The sequence below is a fragment of the Micropterus dolomieu genome, linkage group LG15 (genome assembly GCF_021292245.1).
Source record: "Micropterus dolomieu isolate WLL.071019.BEF.003 ecotype Adirondacks linkage group LG15, ASM2129224v1, whole genome shotgun sequence".
In the NCBI taxonomy this organism is placed as follows: Eukaryota; Metazoa; Chordata; class Actinopteri; order Centrarchiformes; family Centrarchidae; genus Micropterus; species Micropterus dolomieu.
Genome location: NC_060164.1, coordinates 4172341 through 4189069, shown reverse-complemented (window position 1 = coordinate 4189069; position 16729 = coordinate 4172341). Strand labels below are relative to the sequence as shown.

General features: G+C 40.3%; 1 protein-coding gene across 1 annotated transcript in view; it reads right to left on the bottom strand.

Moving 5' to 3' along the window:
- Positions 1 to 7990: 7990 nt before the first annotated feature.
- Positions 7991 to 16729, bottom strand: part of LOC123984474 (opsin-VA-like) — a 13868-nt gene continuing 5129 nt past the window's right edge. Inside the window, exons 4-5 of the mRNA XM_046071387.1 lie at positions 15532 to 15765; positions 7991 to 8227 (exon numbers count right to left, since the gene is read on the bottom strand). Coding sequence (XP_045927343.1) covers positions 7991 to 8227; positions 15532 to 15765 — 471 coding nt within the window. The remainder of the gene's footprint in view (positions 8228 to 15531; positions 15766 to 16729) is intronic.

Genomic DNA, 16729 nt, shown 5'->3' with positions numbered 1-16729 from the left:
ATTGATGATTAAATAGGAACTGCTGCAACTCCCAACAAAGATCACGTAGAGGCAAGATGTATCACTCTATAGCTAAAACGAAACCTTCAACACAGGGTGGAAAGAGGAGAATCAGCAATGTACAGTATGACAAAAATATGGTGTTTCTGAAAATAAAACCTTTTAAACCTGTTCTGATACAACCACTTGATAAGATGATGAACCTGAAAATGAGCATTGTACCACCTCTTTAATACTAGTCCAGGCCCTCTTCATCTCCATGCATTCATCATGCATAATTAGTTCCCTGTTGTTGACTTTGCAGTTGATGTGGCTGCTTTGACATACAGTATGTTGGTGTTAGGTGTAAGTTGTCCTGGCCATTCAAATTAAAATTAAATTCCAGGCATAGTTTTTCGTTGATGAAATTAACACTGGCTCCACCCTCTATCTTGATCACAAAGCTGTCACAGATTTTGATTGATGTTAAATGTCCAGCATACTATTTTAATTTTACTGTATCTGTGGTTATATATTCCACTGTGTCGGCAAGATAGAAGTTTTTTTTTTTTCTTGGTTTGTCTTTTCTTTGTAGCTGATGGTTCTGGGCTTCCTCTGTCAAGTCTGTATGGATTGTGGACTTGTGCATAAAGGCCTCATAAATCTGATGAACCCACAAGTACTTGCCAGTTTTACAGTGGGACAACCCTGATCTTCCAAAGATTTAGTGGGAATGCATTGTGACGGACAATATTTGGATTTCACCTCAAACTGTACCATGCTTGATGGACCGTAGGAAGAGGTGGAGTGAGTCCTATCCAGAGCCTCTAGCATAGCATCAAAGTACTAACCACTTTCACTTTTGTTTTTTGTGAAAAAGTACCAACAGAACAACACAGTGCATAATTGCTTTTCAAAAAATATACTTTAATACAGACATTTTATAACCAGCGTGCATCTATGTCCTGTAAACCCATGTAAATCAAACTCAAGACAAATGTACTCTTGACACAAAAAACAGAACAAGTCTTGACATGCCTACAACACAACAAACAAATGGAGCGGCTTGAAATTCAGGGCTGGAAGGTGAGAAATAGGAGCTTTATCCCATCTATACATGTTGGAAGTGCTCCCTTCCCTTATCAGCATGCAGTGCAGTCTGTAATCTGTGTACCACAAAGTAACAGTGGCAGGTTTGTTTGATTTATATCCTGTCTGATCTTCAAGGTGAAGTCACTACTTCCAAAAGCCCCTACACACCTACTGTATCTTTGCCTGTAGATGGGGTGTGGTTTGTGTGTGTGTGTGTGTGTGTGTGTGTGTGTCAGTAGTGGGGAGGCTTGGGAAAGGTTAAATTAATTGGTAGTGACTGACGAAGACAGTGTGTGTGAACACTTAAACAGAAAATCTGGATTTTGTTGACACACGAGTAGATAGTATGAGTTGCTGACCCATTATGATTTTGGTGCGTGGATATTATCTTGAGCAGGCAGTGCTGTGGTTCCAGAGAGACATGGCACTGAAATTCAGAAATGAGCAACCAAACACATTTGTTGTAGATTTCTGCAGCTGGATCCTTTCCTTATACTTCACAGTATCTTGGAACTGTTTTGTTTGTTCATATATACCTGTGTGTTACTACACACTGAAAGCTGGAAGCCTGGAACATGATGTGATGACATCGTGCTTGGAGCATTTACATATTGTTGTTGGCTGGCTGTGTGATGCTGCTCATTTTTGAATGAAGCCCCTGGCTCACTGGGAGATCTGCAACCACAAGACTGGATGCCTGAGCTCATGTACGTACATTAATTTACCATAAAAGATCTGAACAATCACTGTGAAAAGTAATGTAGGACATTTATGACAAGACACTTGTTATTTGACCTTACTGCAGAGGTCAGAGTACAAGCCATTCGAACCATAGTTCATGGTTTTGGACTTTTAAGCTTGGCCTTTGCTTGTCTATTGAAAAGCAGTTGAAAACAATTTCCCACACTGGTAGATGTACACACAATACAGATATTGCATTTTACAACAGCGCCAAAAGACATGTTTGGGGAAAAAACTTTAGGTTTAAATATTTTACGCTGCTAAGTTTTTGCAATTTATGCTTTTACACATTTTGTTTATACAGTTTAGTGTTGATATTGAACAATTAATCAAGTGGTAATCTCCAAATGCCAATTAATAATTTGTTGTCAAAGAATTGCCAAATCAAGCTGGCAAATACACAACCACTACCAAATTACACTGATATGGCTAATTTGTTGGCAAACAGTTGCCTACTTGCATTCACATAGACATGGAGGAATATTAGCATTCATTTGAAATCATGTTTCTGGCCACCTCATTAATGTATGTCTGAAAGTCATCACAATGAATTTGGCACAGATGCATCAATACTAAATGTTACTCCTACCACTGGGCAAACGTGATTGGAACACACACTCAGTACATTGCAAACGGACACCATACTTTTTTTTTTTTTTTACCATAGTGAAACACTGTGCAGCATAGAGAATACAACAGTGTTTTGACAAATATCCAGCAATAATGAACAAACATGCACCACAAAGTCAATTAGAGGACGTTTTAACACTCACTGCTACATCTACTGCAGTTAGCGCTTAAGTATTCAAACTGTGACCGTATTTCATTTTAATATTGCTGTTGACTTCTGCTTATGATGGTAATTGTCATTGCTTTTGTACATGGCTGCTTAACTACGCCTCTCTTGTGCTAGGATATTTATTGACTGCTTCATCACAGTGCCTGTTGAGTATTTATCATAATACTGCAATTTGTGTGTGAGTGTGTGTGTGTATGTGCATGCATGTGTGGTGTGTATATATACAATATGTGCTCATAGGCGCCGATTTATGTTATAGCCCCTGGGTGCCCAAATGACCACGGTGTTGATTGTCACAAAACAACTTTTATTGCACTTGCTTTAGTAATTACCCTGATGTAGGCGACTGTTGTCTGTCGGACGTAGACACAAACTGCAAAGAAATGAGACACTGCTCTACTGCAAATTATAACAGGCTACACCACACCTGCACACAGTCTATAGTATTTACATCCACATTGGCCACAACATAAGACTACTCGCTGGTGTGTGTCAATAGTACAAGAAAAAAATACCTAGACATATGAATACCATAACTTGGTATTCACCACACAGTCACAAGTTAACCCTAATCTTTCAGTTCAACTAAAAGAAATATAGCTACACAAACAATTTAACTGTGAATTTTACTCAAATCCATTCACAACAAATTTTGACACGACAAGCCTAGCCTACACAGTGGCCTATTGTAAAAGATAGAAAGAAAAAAACATTTGCTCACACTTGCCACTCACCACTGGCTACAGGCTATTTCCAAAGAAGGACCGTGTTTTCTCTCACAGCAGTGTGTCTGATGACCTCATCGGCTATGGCATCCAGGTTTCTGCTCCTTCCAGGGTTTTTCCGTTCAATACTTTAAGGTAATTAAGTCTTCCTTGCCCCATCGTGGGGCATAGATAAGTTTTAGGACAGTGCAAGAGGTTACAGGAACGGTGAGTCCAAGTCTGATTGATCTGGTGAGTTTTGACAGTGGGGTCCTCAGTGGCTCTCCCTTGTTGTCCCATCAGGAAATCCAGAGCATCACAAAAAGTTGTCAGGCAAATATGTCATTGAACATATTACGATGAAGTGTCAGCCTGCCTTTATCCAGATCATCTCCATGGAACTCAAAAAATCCTCGATATTGCACGTGTTTGAATGCAGAGTGAATGAAGCTGCAATACAAAGATGTTGTTGCAGTGTCCATTACCTGGTAAAATTGCTGTCTGTGATTGTGCACCTCCAGTCAACATGGGGTTTTTCTTGGCCTTGGCAGAGCTGGGCTCTCCACATTGAGATCATTAGCAGCTGCATTTGTGTTTTTTTAAAAAAAAACTTCAAATCCATTTCACAAAGATGCTTGATATCCTTGTGTCGCATTTCAATGAGCTAGAAAACTTTCTGTTTTGCAGTGCGGCATAGGCCATTTCCGCAAGCAGAAAAAATGTCAACATCAGCTTTGATGAGAAAAATGTACCGAACTTCTGCAGGTGCTGAAGTAAACCGCCTGCTTTGCTGCCTGCTTCACCCGTATCTTCTGAAGACAGGTTTTCAAGAGACTCTCTTTAGCGTACTGTAATTTGAAGCAATTGACTGTAGAGAAGCAGCTTTCACCATCCAGCACTTTGAGCACAGAGGTCGTACAGACAGGTGTCTTCGCTGCAGAACTCCAAGCAATTCGTTTTGGTGAATTTTGTGTCAGTGTTATCAGGTCATGCAATTGCATAGGTTTCATTTCAACATTGGAAGGAGCACATATTAAGTCTTTCTGACCCCCACCACCAATTTCTGTTTTTTCTGCATCAATTTATGGTGGAAATGTCTTTATTTATGTAAAGGGAAACACAAAATCAAAATTTAGGTGGCAGGTGACAATCCACAAAATCAAAATATATTGGCATTGTTTTCAAATATGTATTATCTCGTGGATCAACTTTTCTTATTTAATATCATTCCTGCTGAGTCAACACATATACGCATGATTTAGTCAAACATTAAACATTTAATATAAATTTAATTTAATAAAGATGTAATATTTTGAGAAACATAGTCATAATACTTACAATACACCTTAATACTTGCAATAACACCACCACATGTGCAACACAATAGATATACATTGCTTGAGCCTTCTGTTCTTGTACACATGCCTGGAGACCCTTTGGAATACTGGACATAACATAACAATGACCTCTACCGTTTAAGGTTAGGCAGGGAAAGTCTCAGCAGTACGTCCTTCAACAGCTCAAAAATTGCGTCAGCGGTTGGGCTAGTGGTCTGGTAAAAATCCAATAAAAGGTTTCTCTATTTAGTTTAACTCATTGTCTACATGTCGTCAAGCTGCTAGTCCTTGACATGCCAAATATTGTACAGAACCCAAAATAATCATCAATGCAGCTCAATCCAGCAAAGGCTGGGGGGAGTAGTGTGGTGGTGGAGGTGGTCTTGAGGTAGGAGGGCACCTGATTATGGAGGGCTCTGTGAGTGAGTAGAAGGACTTTGAATTGGATCAGTTGTGGGACAAGGGGGCATTGGATGTTCTGAAGGACGAGTGATGTAGGAGGGGGCGAGCAGCAGAGTTCTGGATATACTGGAGTTTATTTAGGACTTTGGATGATGTGCCATAAAGAATGCTGTTAGTCAGTGCAGTAGTCAATTCTGGATGTGATGAAGGCATGAATCTAAATTTCAGCAGCAGAGAATGAGAGTGATGGCTCTGAGCTATGTTTTTTTTAGGTGGAATAAGGTAGTTCAGGTGATTTTATTGGCGTGGTGTTCGAAGAAGAGGTTGCTGTTGAAAATTACTCTGAGGTTGCGGATGTATGGGGAGGGAGACAGAGTGTAGTTATCGATGGCAGAAGTTTGGTGAGGGATTTAGGGACTGATGCTGTTCATGTCTGATTTATCAGAGTTTGGTTTGAGGAAGTTGTCTTGCATTCAGGATTTAAGTTGGCCAGAGTGGAATGAGTTGCAGTGATGATGGATTTAGTGGAGACGTAGAGCTGGTCGTCATCAGCGTAGCAGTGGAAGTGGAGACCGTGACAGCATATGATGTTATTAAGGTGGAGCATGTAGTGGATGAACAGTAGAGGACCAAGCACTGAAACCTGGGGGACGCCATGGAACCGAGGAGCTTTGGAGGAAGTGCAGTTGTTGATGAACTGTGAGATATGACCTTAGCCAGGAGGGGGCAGTACCGGTGATGTTGAGGGAGGGAGAAGAGAATAGTGTAGTTGAAGGTGTCAAAAGCTAAAATTAAGTTGAGGAGGATCAGAATGGTGGGGTAACTAGAGTCAGGACAGGAGGAGGTCACTGGTGACTTGACCTGTTTCTGTGCTGTGCTGTTAGTGGAAACCGCATTGAAATGGTCCAAACAGGGAGCTGGAGATGAGGTGGGCTTCGCGTTGGAAGGCAGCAATATGTCCCAGTACTTCTAGCAAAAAAAGTGAGATTGCATATGATATCAGTGGTGAGTCCAGGTTTTTTTGAGGATGGGGTTAACAGCAGCCAATTTGAAAGTTTGGGGGACTGAACCTCAGCTGAAGGAGGATGTAATGATTTCTGTGACTAGATAGCTGAGAGACAGTACATAAAAAAGATTAGATGGGATGGGATCCAGAAGATGAGTGAAGTTTCTCATTCCTACCATGAAGGTGGACAGCTCCATTGGTGACACAGGGAAGAACTGAGACAGGGACTGAGTGGCAGCAGAGTGGGGCAGATGGTCAGGTTGCTGTAGATGGTGTCAAGTTTTATTTGGAAAGGAAATGGAAAGATTTTCACTTGTCAACTCTGAAGGATTTGGAGGTGTTGTCACTGGGTTTCAGAAGCTTGTTTATTGTGGAAAAGAGAGCCTTGGTGTTGGTGGACCCAGAGTGTATGAGGTGTGAGAAGTAGGTGGACCGGGCTGTAATGAGACCATCTTTGTATCGTTGAAGATAGTCTGTGTAGGCTTGAAGATCCACTGTTGAATCAGTTTTTCTTGCAGAGTCTTTCAAGCTGGCACAGATGGGATTTCATTTTGCTGAGTTCAGGATTATACCAGGGAGCCAAGTGTATGAATCAGACACTTTTGTTTTGGTTTTAATGGGATCCAGCTCATCAAAACAGGAGGAGAGTGTGTCAATATAATAGTTGACAAGATCTGAGGGATTATCAAACAGTGGGGGAGAGGAGGCTGAAGGAGCTGAGGGGGAAATAGATTTGAGATTTTTGAAGGATATTTCTATCTTGGTTATCTTTATCGATAACGTACACATGCACATTTAATTGGATAATACGATTTATAGTTAGGCGAGTTATATATATAGTTAAGCGTTCACAGATAATAGTAATAATGTAATAAATACATGTAGTTTTCTTAAAGATGCTGTTTTTTGCTTCCTCGTATGTGCTCAACCTTTACAGTGGGTTCGAGCACCGGAGCACCAACATCATCGGCGCCTGTGTATGTGCTGCTTGGAGTTGTGTGCATGTTTGTGTTTGTTCGTTCCCTGCTGGCAGTTGTTGTTCTACATCTGCAACTGAGGTAACAGGAGACTGGCATTTCCAAGTCCCACTGACCATTTTCACTAAAGATGAAAGCTTTGACCCAAAAAAAGTCAACATGGGATAAACTAAAGTAAAAGTATCTAAATTCAAAAGACTGCTCTGTCCTCTTGACGAGCAGAGATGAATGAAGATGCGCTGCCAAAGCAAAGTACTGAAACAGCATAGAAAAACAACGCTTTCTCTACAGGCTCCATCACAGGGCTTCAAAGGAGAACGTGAGGACGAGATGAAAGGCAGGATGCATTGTGGACTGGAAACACTGGCTAGCCCTCAATAAACTGATGTCAAAGTTTGTGTTTTTAGGAGTCTCTTTTTTTATTGTGATATCAAGGCAGACTCTATCAAGTCGAATCAAGTGCCCTCTAATGTGACACACTAGCAGGTGTGCCATGATGGTCAAGTGAACATCCAAGATCTCCTCAAATAACAAGAAGGTGTCCAGCACGCAAATATTTACAAGATATGGGGTAACGCTTTGAGCATTTCAATCTATATAGTTCCTTCTTGTGCCCTCTGTTGTTCTTTTTTTAATCAAATACTGAACAAACTACTGATGCATAAATGCAGGAATCCAAACCTTTTTTCTAGTTTCTGATGTTTTGTTTCTGTCCTTAATTACTTTTGCAAGTGAAATACATTTTAAAAATGCTACAATCATCATCAACAATGAAAACCCTTCAAAGGTTTACTCTCTGTTCTTCACGCTGCACCCTACATCTCCGCAAGAAATGAACAAAATTAAAGTTCTCCTGTAGTCCAAACAGGCTCCGAAACACACTGTATGTAGAGACACAGAAGGTTAAAGAAGGGTATTATGGACCCAGTAAGAGAACACCTGTTGGGACAAGGTTACATTGGACACACTTTGTTCTCCGGGATAGGCAGCTGGGCAAACGAGCCACAGTTGGTTGGAGAATCGTCAGACCTGGGTGACACATTGCCACCCTCGGGGATGCGGGCAGCAATGGCTGACATTTCTCCTGTTTGACTCTCTGCAGTAATTCCAGGTCGCTCTGAGGTCTGGTTCATATTGCTGTCTGGGATAGTCCCCCTGCCGGTGAAGAGCTGGATTAGGCACTTCCGGAACTAGACAGAAAACAAGGGAATTAAAAGCAGTTAGCATTAATATATTTTAGGGACCGTGTTTATAGGACATGAAAAAAAGTTTGCAAAGGAATAGTGCAACATTTTGGGCATTTCTGAGAAGATCAATATCCCTCTCAGTTTAGTTAAGCTTAGCTTGCAGGCAATGGGGAACAGCTTGCCTGGCTCTGTCTAAAGTTCAAAAATACAACTACCAGCACCTCTCAAGCTCACTAATTAACATTTTGTAATCTGTATACAAATGAAATGTAAAAACATGTTCAAGAGAGATTCACATAGTATAACACAATGTCTACACAGCCCGTCTAGCCAAAAGCAACACATTAGAAGAGCATCTGTATCTACACTGGATGTGTAGCCACAGGCACAGTCAAGCACAGTTTTGACTGTAGGCCACGCATGTTTTAGCAGTGCTCAGAGCCCAGAACAAAATAATTGTAGTTACACAAACTGTTACGCAGCCTGTGTAGACAGCTGGATTGTTTAAAAAAGAAGTGTATCTGTTACATCAGAAACTTCCTGTGTAGTCATGCCTATACACCTCCTAGTGTATAGGTTAATACCTGGCTCTGCTCTGAGTGATGTGCATAAAATCAATAATTCCAGAATATAATTTTTTTGTGGTCAAACACATTTCTACTCCGAACAATCAAAGACCATCAGTCGGCATGTTACACAATGTGCAACTTTGTCTGCATAGCCCTGTCAGACACACATACACGTACACAATGGCAGTGACAATGACATCTTGTCACAGTTTTTTCTTGGAAGAACACAGCCATTTTCAACCGGTCCTCACTAATAGCATCACAATCATTGGTTTCCACATTACTTTAAATCTAAAAACACTAATTGACCTTTTTTCAGTGTTGAAGGTCCCACTTTGTGAAGCCCTGGGGAGAAAGCATGATTCCTGACCCTTAATGACCTGTCTAAATTTAACACACAAGCCTCCTAACTGCTTCCGTCAAACCGGTAATGCTTTCAAAGAGTGGCCCTCTAATGTCATCAAAACACATAAGGCTTTAATGTTGCAGTCTGTGGCTTTGTTCACTCTGGGACCTTAAACCCCTTACATCTAGTGCTTGCATAACACCGCCTTCTAACTTTGAAAAATATAGCTTTTAAAACAGTCAGAGTAAGATTAAGTACATGTTATCTTAATGGCGACGTGAATAGTCTGAGTAAGCTTATTTTTAGCATTATGTGCTGTAGCGTGTGTTATATCGGTACTTACAAATGCATTTATTATCTTTTTGGCAGTTCGGGGGCAACACAACAAAGTGTAAAACAAGACATCTAACATACAGTATGACCTTTCTGGTTTCTAGTGAATAGTTGTTGGCAAATGTGTTAGCAATCAACTATTTACACATCCAGCTTACATGTTGCAAAGTTAGCAATCTTTTACTTTATTCAAGTTGTTTCCTGGTGCAGCACAGTTCACTTACTTACATTAAGCAAGTAAGTAAGTACATAAGAAAGTAAGAAAGTAAGTCCAATGTTCACTGTCCTTTTAGCTCTGTTTTTGTCTCCACTAACTTCAGAGTTATAATATCTGCTCGTTAGCTGCTAAGTGCTACACTATGTTCACCAGCTAATTGCTTAACGTTTTCTGTCTGCCAATTGGTGCTCGGTAGCTCCATTTGTGACCTCAGCACTCTGTATGATACTCTACACTTTGGCCATAGAGCTTTCTTGTATCTTCAAAGTTATTTTTGTTTTCTCACTGACTTTATGTATAAAAGGATAAAAAGTTTGCTTGGGGCAAAACCGCTGACCTGGCCTGCCATAGTTAATGCAGCAGAGAAGAAGTACAGGGTAGAGTGCACAGTCTGTGTAAATATTGCGTTTAAATGTTGGTTTACTGTTGGGCAGACAGCAGATATCTTTAGGATCATGAAAATACCTTTGATGCTTCAACCTACTGCTAGATAACAGTTTAACATTTTGCTTTGTAGAAGGAATTCTACTCAGTTAATTCATTGTGGATAGTTAATATGTTGTTTGCAGTCACACAATTTTGATGATGCTCAAAATTCAGAATGAGGCAGAAAGGATGAGATGGAGGTAAGCCTGTACTGATTCATTTACATTTATCTGACGCTTTTATCCAGAGCGACTTACAATTGCTATACATGTCAGAGGTCGCACGCCTCTGGAGCAAGTAGGGTTTAAGTATCTTGCTCAGGGACACACTGGTGGATGGGTTACAGTGGGGGATTGAACCCGGTTCTCTCACACAAAAGGCAGCCATCTTTTCCATTGCACCACCAACCACCATTCAGTTATTGTTCATTCATTGTATCATCCCTATCAACAGGTGTATGAATTCTGAAATTGCCCAAATTGCCCAGTGGGAATGACCATTTCTGCCTAGCCTCCCTGTGGCCTCTTCCACCTCGCTTCCAGTAGTGTCTCACTAAATCCACCCTTAGGACTCTGGGGGGCAGGCATGCTGCAGGGCGTTTGGTGGGCGGGGCTCGTTGGGAGGCTGCACTGCCTTTCAGTTGTGGTGCCCATGTCATTCTCAATTTTAACTGCACCTTAGTTACCACGCAGGGCGGTGATGCACTTTTCATTCTCCCTTAGTTGTTTCTTATGTCGGCTGTTTAGTGCTGTTGTTCAGCTGGTTGTCTCCTGTTTTCCCCGTTCTCTTACAGGTGTCTTCCCTTTCAGCGATTAGTGTATTTTCTCTATTTCCTGTTGTCACCCCCATCCCCCACCCCTGTTCTCTTGCAGATACTTTCCTTTCTCAGTGATGTCTGATGTTTGTGCCCCCCACCCCCATTTATGCTCCCCTGTCCAGCCTGGTGGCAAATATATATACATACATAATTATATAAATAATAAAGATGACAAAGGACTATATTAAAACTCCCTTGTTAAGCCAAATATGTCACAACATGTTATCCAGCTCCTCATACAGCCTTTTGACTACAGACTTTGATTACAGACTTGCAGATTACCATTTTTAAGACTTGAGTTTGGCATTTTGGCAGTTGCCATCTTGGGTTTTTTGGAACCAGAAATGACTACATTTGGAAAGGGTGGAGCTGTGGAGGTATTTGCATTTCTACAACTGAAAAGTCTCTGTGTAGTAACTTGTCCATCGCAAGGTAGCCACGCCCTAAAGCATACCTTGCTTTATCATCTATTTTACTCTAAAAGGGAGTATAATTTTCAAAATGAACATCATGCTGTGTTGAAGAAAACTTTAAAGTAGAAATTGAGACCATAATCTCATTAATGAAGTGTTCACTGAGGTGGTAAATCAAATGCTCAAATCAAATCCAGCAGCTTCCTGCTTGGGTAGAAGAGTCTCGCCACTCCAATGCTTTGCAGCCCCGGGTAGAATGCCCTAGGCTTCAGAGACAGGTATGATAATGTCTAACAGCTGCATTAGAATCTAGTACACTACTGTCCCCCTTAAAAGTTATTCTCCACTGTTATGCCTCTTTGCCACTCGTCAATTCGAGAGCCATGGCATCGAACATAAAGAGTCAGAAGTTCCGTGTGGAGCTGGGAAATGATCCCACACATGTTTTGAACTGTGCACTATTGTTGCTGAAGAATGGGTAGTTCTTTCATTGCTGGTGTTTGTTCTCAGACATTGTGTTTGCAAAACTTCTAAAGCCACGAGCTGAAGACATTGTGCTTGACTGAGTGAGAGAATGTGTGCGAAGGAGGGATGTGCAGGATGAACACGAGCAGTAGCGGTTAGGGTTGGGCCGATAGACGTCGACATCGTCCATGAGCAATGGCTGATGTAGGCTATGCACCTTGCACTCATTATATTTTTCCACTGACCAAGTATGCAAATTGACAGTAATAGTCGAATCAGAATCGTCAAGTCCTGCCTATAGTCGACTGATAGTCGAATCACGTGTTTTTTGTGCTCGCCGATTGCTCCGCTTTAATCTTGAGAAGCTGCAGAGCTGCACTCTCTAATCATTCAACTTACACTGTAAATTGACAGCTTAACTGAGGCTTTATGAAGACCCTTTTCTCTCTCTCTCTCTCTCTCTCTCTCGCCTGTCATTCTCCGGTCTTGTGCAGAGTTTAGCGTGCATTCCGTGCTGCCAACAACTGCATGCACGTCGCGGATCCATTTCAAGTAGCTGGCTATTTAAAAAATTATATAATATTCTTTGTGGGGTTGATCAACGGTGATAAATTATCCGAAAGTCCCGAGAGTTGCGGACAGCTCGGCACACCAGTGAAGCTGGAGCTCCATCTCTTCAGCAAATGTTACTCTTTTGCCACTACACACACATTTGCTACGCCTACACATGCGCACTAACTACCCAGGGTTAGGGTTACAATTTTGGATTTATTCACACACTTTACTGAACATTTATTGAAATTTTTTTTCTTTTTACATGTTTATTTACAGCATTAAATGTTGGAATGTATATTGTAATAGGCTGTATATTAACTTATTGGTAGAAAACTGGTAATTCTATCTAAAATCAGATGTTGAGCACCCCCATATCGCCAAAATGGCACAATCCTAGTTTCCCTGCAAAGCTTTGACTGTGAGATTGACAGTCAAATCAGGCTCCGCCCATCGAAGCATCAACTGTTCGACTATTAGGGGTCAGCCTTAATCCATACATGGCATTAGGGGTAGGAGAAGAATTTTCTTAAAACAGATCAATAAAGGTCCTAGCAGGCAAAACATCAATTTATTCATCTAAATAGCGTATATATCTTGTCAAAACAGTCCAGACTTAATTTTCTTACATGGTTTATTTTTAGATGTCTGATTTGCCTTTCCTATTGATCACGCAGTATGACATTGACAATCAAATCACGCCTCATGTGAAAAATAATACTAGTAGAAGTGAGAAATGAATATTTCCGGAATGTTTTTTCACCTTCAACTTTTTAGCCTAAGAAATCCCAGGAGACTATCTCAATCTAAAATTGCTACTCCAAGTAGCAGTGGCCATGCATCGCGGAAATCCCCTGAGACTCACCTCACCTTATTATGTAACCCAGAAAGACAGAAAGAGACACAGAGAGAGACCACTCACTAGAGGTCAACTGACTTCTAGTACTAGCAAAAGTACTAGCAATTTGGCTGAAGTCCCAGGTGCTCTGCTCAAACCAGAATCTGCCTGCTGGCTGTCCTTATTTACATCCTATCGATGTCTTGGTGGAGGCACTGGCCGACCCATTTAAACAGCGAGTGTAGCTCAGAATTAGGGCAATCAGATGGAAATGCAGACTGCATGCAGTTCCCTGGCAAGGGAGGTCTGATCTAAGCATCATGCCAAATACATATACGTATAGCTGGACTTCTATTCCCATATCTAAAAATGGACCACTTAAATAGCACCGTAGACAAGTCTCACATGTTTGTCATAACTGCCTTTGACAGTTTTACTGTTCACTTTACTGGACGGACTGTAAAAAATTGTACTGAAAAAACTAAACCTGTCATGTACAATAAAAACTTGCTGCAGACAATCACGCAATGTGAAAATGTGAAGGAATACACGTTAACACGAAAATGTTCTTAAAGAACTTTAGGAAGCTTCAGTTTTATATGAAGTATAAATAGAGCTTCACAGGACAACTGTGAACAGTAACAACTCCGAACTGCAGCAAGAGGTAAAGAAAATGGATGTGATGTAAGTAAGTTGGACACAGCATGCTCATGTTTACTAGAGATACAAAACAGCCAAAGTTGGTGAGTCTAGCATTCTAGGTGCTGTCAGCCCTGCAGGGTATCAGTGCCTAAGGACACTGTGAGGTTTATTTCTGCACACAAAAACAATTTTGTGTAGAGTATGATGCAATTGTCCCACTGTGCATCAACAGAGGAACAGATCATTCACAAAACTGCCACAGTATTGTATTAATGATAAGATAATGTGATAAGATCACATCATGCATTTGCCATCACAGCTTTAGTCACCACTGAAAAAAACATACATTTACATACTGTAGGTGCAATTACAGCAAGTCATCAACTTGTGTGCAGGTTGATGAAAATAGACAAGAAATAGTCTTAATGGCTTCACTCTGCTTTTAGCTTTTTTTGTCAGCATGCATGAACACTTGATATTGTAATTGTATAGCATTATAATTTTAAATAAATACCTGTATATTTTCTCATACTGTATCTAAAGTGCAGCTACATTTCAAATCCACACGATTCACCTAACAGCATGTTTTCTATAAGCACACCACGCTCAGAGAAGTGGAAAAGGGAAAATGCATGCGGCGTAGCATAGTCAAGTGTGTGGTTCTCTGTCCGAGTTGAACGACATTTGAGCAAAACATAGATTATAAACTACATCAATCTTTTGTCTACAGTAAGTAGGACAGTCTCTTATCATGTATCCACTAAATAACTGATATTTGACATGTGAACTGAATTGGACATTGACGCTCTACTCTGGCTCCAGTTGCAGATATATCTTACCTTTTTAGCACACGTACCTTGATTAAAGAAATTAAAAGTCCCATTAGGCTGTTACATCTGCCAATAAATAGGTCCTTAAATCCAGTTATTTATGTCTTTGGTGGAACACTATCAATCACTCAGTAATCACCATGGAAGGCAAATGCCAGTGTGCAACAACAAAAATGCTTACTGTTACTCTGAAAAACAATGGTTTGTTTTACAAAGATACTGCCAAAAAAATAGCAATGTGTTAAACTATGAATTCAAAAGGAATCTAGAAACTTATGGGCAGGCCTTTTAACCAAAAAACATATGTCTGCACATACAGTGCATACATACATGCATGAACTGCACATAATCAATCTTTTCCACTGGCTGCCGTCATAGAGTCAATCTTTGTGAAGTCAATAAAGATTTCCCAAAGAGTGTGTGTCTCACTTACACTAAGAAAAAGAGCTAGACAGCACAATGTAAAATTAAACAAAGCATGAAAAAATGTCAGCACTGGCCGTTTCACAATTGCAAGCTTCACAAGCAAACCATAGGTGGCTAGTGAATTTTTTAACAGAGTCACACATGAACAATTGTACTCTCTGGCTTTCATATTTCTTTTATTCATACACCATGCATTATTGAGAGACGGGCTAACACCCAATAACAACAGGAAAAAAACACCTCAGTATTCTGCATCAGCTTCCATCTGCTGCATACAGCAATGTGTCTCAACTCTGGCAAAGGAAGAAGTTTAGCAACACTGCCCTAACTAGTTTGCCATTGGGCGTTTCAAAAATACTTGAATTTACCAAGCAAACTGGATAAAAATGGCTGAATCAAGTAGTATTCCTTTCTAACATGAAAACGTAGTTACCTGTTTGTTCATGAAGACGTAGATGATCGGATTGTAGACAGCAGCTGTCTTGGAAAAGAAGGCAGGGATAGAGGCCATCCTGGGGTCGAGTTCAATAGTTGGATGAGCTGTGACCAGTATGGCGAAGATTGCGTACGGCGTCCAGCCCACCATGAATGCCACAATCATCACCACCACCATACGGGTCACCTGCCGCTCTGGCTTCTTGGCCGTAGCTAGACGACCATGAGATACCTGGAGTAAACAGAGAACCATGAGTAGTTTATCAGAGTGAATCTATTAGAAGAAGAACAAACATAGGTTTTCCTGATACTTGGACCAAATTATTTTATTTTAATACTCCAAAATATACAACTTTAAAAAAGATTTTAAGTAAGAATACATTCATTCTGTAATAAATATTTAATTTGAGTCTCACATAATTTGAGATTTGAGATCTTAGACTACCATAAGATATTAAGCCACACTAATCAGTTTATGTTATTAGGCATATCACTCTTATTTATTCATAGGGAGTCTCCCAGATTCATTGCTGTCTTACATGAAGGATAAATTTACTAAAATATAATAAAAACTCTACAGGGCATCTTTAATTTGACATCACAATTTGTTGCAGATAGCCCTTATTGCACCCTCCATCCACGTACTGTGGGTCAATTAACCCAAAATCTGCAGCTTGGCCACTAAGAAATGGGAGTTACTGACCAGAAACAGCATTTACTTTTCATTTTTAGATATATGGAGTGGGAAAAAAAACATTTGTGCATTCATAAACATCAGCTACCACCTCACTTTTTATAGGAACAGGGGGAAATACATTTACAGGGTAATCATTTTACAAATTTCCTAAACATGACTGAGAGTCTGAGCTGTATTTATAAAGTAAATTTAATAAATTAATAGGGCTAGGCAACGATTAAAATCTTTAATCATGATTAATCACGTGATTTTCTCTGCGCAAAATTGAATAATGAATTCTAAAGCTTTTTACCAGCAGTATTCCCTTTACACAGTAGCAATAAAATATTTGTTGTAAATCTCAAGTTAAACATTAATGTAATCAAATCAAATATAAAACCAAAGCTATTTGCCACTGCCTGGGCATTACCTTTTATAGCTTGTTAAAACAAGTTAGAGTCCAGAGCCACCATCATAACATCATAACATTTTACCTACTGAGCAACAGGTTAACATCTAT